General features: G+C 48.6%; 1 protein-coding gene across 1 annotated transcript; it reads right to left on the reverse strand.

Annotated features, from left to right (window-relative positions):
- Window positions 1–292: 292 nt before the first annotated feature.
- Window positions 293–805, reverse strand: LOC116205545 (extensin-like). The gene has a single exon (XM_031538176.1). The coding sequence runs from the start codon at window positions 803–805 to the stop codon at window positions 293–295; it is 513 nt and encodes a 170-aa protein (XP_031394036.1).
- Window positions 806–4,941: the final 4,136 nt, after the last annotated feature.

The raw sequence follows: 4,941 nt of genomic DNA on the forward strand, positions 1-4,941 counted from the left end.
CAAGTGGGAATGTCGGCGGCTCTTAGTGTCATGAACCAGTCGAGTGCCGATCCAGTTAGATTGTCTTGGAATGTCTGGATGATAAACTCTTCATAATCCCAATATTGAATCATTTTGCTTTGATAATGGCAAAGATGATGCCGTGGGTCCTTGGTCCCGTCATACCTCTTGAAATCTAGAATCTTGATCTTCGGGGGAAATTGCATGCGCAGGAATAGATTCCAGTCGCTGTCACCATAATTAAATCGGGACCCACCTGCTTAGAGAGCCTTGATGGTCTCCTCCATTTTCTTCAATCTCCTTTCCTGCTCATTCTCCATTTCGGGGAGAAAATTTGCTGGTGGAGCGGCAAGGGCTGCTTGAGTAGGTGTGTCGAGCTCAAGGGAGGAATATTTAGAGGCGGTGGAGCTTGGTAGGAAAAGCCTAAGTGAGGTGGTGAAGCTTGGAAAGGAAAAGGCTCGATAGTGTAAGCAGGAGCGAGAGCACTCATCGTTGTAGGGACTGTAGGTGGCAGCACAGTGTAAACTGGAGGCTGCATCGGCATAGCTAGTGGCGGCGGGGCGTGCACAGTGGAATCTGTTGACAGAAAAGCTATAGATGGCAATGAGACAGCCGTAGGAGTAGGTGGGGGCGGTATGTGCGTCACTGCTGACATGGGCGCCTCTTTAGTGTCCGAAACGAAGGTCGGCGGGACCACTTGGTTCGGATCAACCATTGACCTTTGCCTCGGAGGCAGAGTGTAGCTTGAAGAAGCCCAGTTTTGACCTCTGAGTAGGGCCATGTGCTCTGTCATGTTAGTTGCCATGTTAGCTGCCAATTGGTTGACCATGCCCTCGAGCGTAGCAATGCGTATAGAATCGCCGGAATTGGAGGCTGTATGTACTGTTGGTGGCGAGAGATGCACTGAAGGGGCGCCCGAATACGCTAGTGATATGCCTGTAGGCGTTGGAGGCAGTGAAGCCTATATCATAGGTGGCTGAGAATGAGCCAGAGTTGGTGGAATATCCTGCTCGGAAATCGCGAGTTGGTGTTCTTCAGCCATCCTTACATGAGCGCAAGTAGGGTACCGATGCGACGCCAGTTGTGAGTACCTATATCCACAAGTGTATAAGTGGGGGCACGAAAAGATGTCCGTTAAATTAAACATGCAAGACAATAATTGTCAGCACCCTATTTCGGTCCACCAGCTCCAGCAGAGGACTTCCGACCAAAGCTCGGGTCACTATTCACGATCGGAAAACCGGAGGCGAACATGCGGGCACAGGGTCATGAATTACAGAAGAGAAGCAGGGTCCACTAGAAAAGCACAGGAGGGCAATTAGAGGAACAGACGAACAACGAACCCCAAAAAAAACAGAGGCCGGCACTATGGCACTATTCATCGCCGGATCGCCGGAGCATCAAAAGATATCCAATATGGGACTCTAAAAATCCCTCTCGACACCAAAATGACCCATGGCACCTCCGAGCACATTTTAGAAGCCTCATGCTTAAGCCGCGGCACCCCCGAACTTTCACAGACGCCTTTCCTAACGGGGCTCCCGGGAGGCCCGATCCATGAACAGATGAATAGCTCACGAGAACAGGCATACGCGCATCCAAGGGTCATTGGAACCCGGGAATAAGATTCAGACTGTATTTCGGAGTTCATCTTGGTCTCCCGAGTGGACCCCGACTCAGAAAAAGGGACCCTTTCTAATGGAATCTTCCGCTCGGTGCTCAGATGGAGAAATGTTGACGTTCGAGCTTCACACCACTCACTCCCTACAACTCCTAGGACTAGGGAAATCATTTTGCCTTAGGCCAAGCAAGTCAATGAGGTCTCCCGAGTGACATTTCAGTGGTAACGGACGCCTCTCGGTAAACCTTCAGGGTACATTCTTGGCAAGCTTAGACCACGGCGGTCCCCGAACACCTCGGAACATTCGAGAAACGCTGAGAAAACCCCGATCGCAGATCCCTAGGTCACCTCTGGCTATTGGTCTTTGGTCGAGAACGACGAGTCAACGGTTCCGCGGGAGACAAAAGCACACCGAGACAAACAATACAGTGCATAAAGGAATGACTAGACAACGGGGACGGTCAACTCCACTCAGAATGCCCGAACAGAGCAAAACTGGCTTGGAAGCCCCGAACCACCCGAATAATCCCGCATGAAAAGCGTGTCAATATTCGGCCCATCCAAATCGTAATCACGTGCACATCAACAATTCATGGTCCAAGCAAACCACGTAAGTCACGCGTGTGACCAATCGAACCCCGAGCTCCCACCGACTTTCGTTGAGCCAAGAAGAGCCTGCGGCTCAACCCCAAGCCGTGACTCAACCCCAAGCCACGGCTCAGCCACTCCAAGCCACAACTAAACCCCATAGGGCTGGCGGCTCAACCCTTCTCCCATTCCCTCCACCACAAATTTCAAATATCTCTTACACATTCTCACATCCATCACCTCCCATCACTTCCCATCACTTCTCCTTTTACTTCCCCTACACTTCAAATGACACAAACCCCGCCCTAATCCCCTAAAAAATCCGGCCACCCTAACCTCCCCCTCTAATCACACTTAGCTTTGCTTAATCACACCATTAGGGCATCCTTTATAAGCCCTAAGCCTCACTAAGCTAATCACTTCTTCAATTCCACTCTCTCTCAAGCTAACTTCTCTCCGCACATCCCTCAAACCCCGCACAGCCCATCCCATGGCCGAAACCAGCCAAAACCGACGGGAAACCACCCATCCTGACTTAAGCCAATCATAACCAAACTTCACATCCCACATGTTTTCTACCTCCTAAACCCATTTCTGAGCTTAGTTTGAACATTCGAGGCCTCCAACACGTCGTTCCAGCAAGCAACCCGAAACAGCGACTACACGAGTCTTCGAGTGCACCCGAGCCCTCTTGCGTGCCACTTCCTCCCGCGACTTCGGCGAGTCGTGCCGTCACGTTCGAAGGGTTCCTCATAGCCCTCACTCTCCCCAGTGAAGAGGCAGTCACGGTTCGAGAGCCGTTCATCCGTGCACAACCTCCGTTTCACTCTTTTCTCTTTACCGGGTTTCAGCGGGTTTTACCTGTTATTTTCTCATTGTTTTCGAGCTTTTCCAGGCTCTTGCACGTTCAAGACTTGTCACGAATGTATAAATATGCCCCTTAGGAGTCCAAGGAACCCGACTTCGCTTGGTGCCGTGATCGGAGTTGTCATGCCAGCCACATTTCCTCTTGGTTGCCGCGGTCGCTGCTCCCGGGTGCTTACTGCCCTTGACGTCCAGCCGGGTCACCTGACTCCCAAGACCACTTCTCCGACTCTTTCCTCGTATATCGAGGCTAGGTATAACTCCTCTACGACTTAGAAAAGTTAGGTCTTCGATCCTTGCTTGTTTCGGGAAGATAGGATGGTTAATGAGCATGTCGCATGTAAATTCGAATTTTTATGGTATTCCATGCAATCCCATGCAATTCCATGCAAGTTTATATCTCGTGGTATGTTCGCATGTCGTAGGAAGGCATATATCATGATGGGGAACGACCAAAGTCGAGGCGAAAGAGGCCGCCATAACACGGTTGAACCGTGGAAGCTCACGGCAAGGTCCCAAGGGAGGGACCCGTGAGCTCCCTTGGTTCACCCAAGGCTAGGGTGGTCTCTCCTTCCCGAAGTTAGTTGGTTCCCATGTCTTTACGATCGTTAATCGCATATAATATGTTAGTATGACGGGAAAGAGCTTAAATTGGGGTGGAAGAGGCCGTCTTGATTCATGTGAGCCATGGAAACTCATGGCCATTCTTGACGGGATGCGGCCGAGAGTTCCTTTGGACCACATGGGTCCAAGGAAGCCCCTTCCATCTCGAAATTGGTTGGTTCCTGTGCTTTCACATTTCACCGTTGTATGAGCCGACGCCGTTTTATCGATTCCTCTAAATATCGTGTTTGTGCTCGTTTGTATGTTTGATTGTGTTCCTAAAATCATGGTTGTATCGGCTATGTAAAAATGTATGTGGTCATCATGTTCGGTATTTTATGCATGTAAGAAACGGTCAAAATCGGTTCTTGGAATTGTTTGTAATTGCACTTTTTGTTTAATTGTTAGTTACGTGTTAGTTGCATGCTAGGCACTTTAGTTTTGGACGATCCCCCGTTGAATCCATAATATTCGTGACACGAGGTCATAACCACTGAATAATTCCACAAACGGGGAAATGGGACGTGTCATTCGATTAATGAAACCATTCGGCCTAAATAATTGGACAAATCAAATATTAATTTGTAAGCGCATCGACGGATCACGAAATGGCGGAAATGCCCTTTTTTAAAATCTACAATTTCACAGCATCGGGACGCGAGACACAAATTGAATCAGTGTCTAGGGAGCACTCACGTGCTATGACTCGAGTCTAGGCCCAATTTGAGGCGGCTCAAGTCGAAACACGCGAGTCCTCTTCAGACCTCGTCGTGTCATGTAGTTTTAATTTTACGCGTGCACTTCACATATCTCACCATGCAAGGGCATAACTGTCATTTCGTGATTCGCTGATACCCTAGACATTAAGGAGACCGAAACACCTTGATCTTTGGATGGAAAAGGGCGGCCCGTTCGGGTGCGAGTTTCATTCACATGATCCATTTAATTCACTTTAGGTGTTTCTATCTTCTTATCGTAGATTCGGTAGTTAACGTTGTTATTGCTGTCACAAAACACGCAAAACCAGATTAATCATGCATTTGGCTTACCAAACATTAGATAATGGATAGGCAAAATACTAAGTTCCAAATCTAGAGTCAAAACACGAGTTTGGTATATTCAGTGAAACCGCAGTGACACTTCATGGAATAAAGTCTTAAAACAAATCAACACACATAATTGGCCTAGAACCATGCCATAACTCCTTTCTTTGCTTGCCTAGGTTAGATACATTGTTTGCTAATCAACCTCGGTTAATTACTGAT

Source organism: Punica granatum, chromosome 1 (genome assembly GCF_007655135.1).
Source record: "Punica granatum isolate Tunisia-2019 chromosome 1, ASM765513v2, whole genome shotgun sequence".
Lineage (NCBI taxonomy): Eukaryota > Viridiplantae > Streptophyta > Magnoliopsida > Myrtales > Lythraceae > Punica > Punica granatum.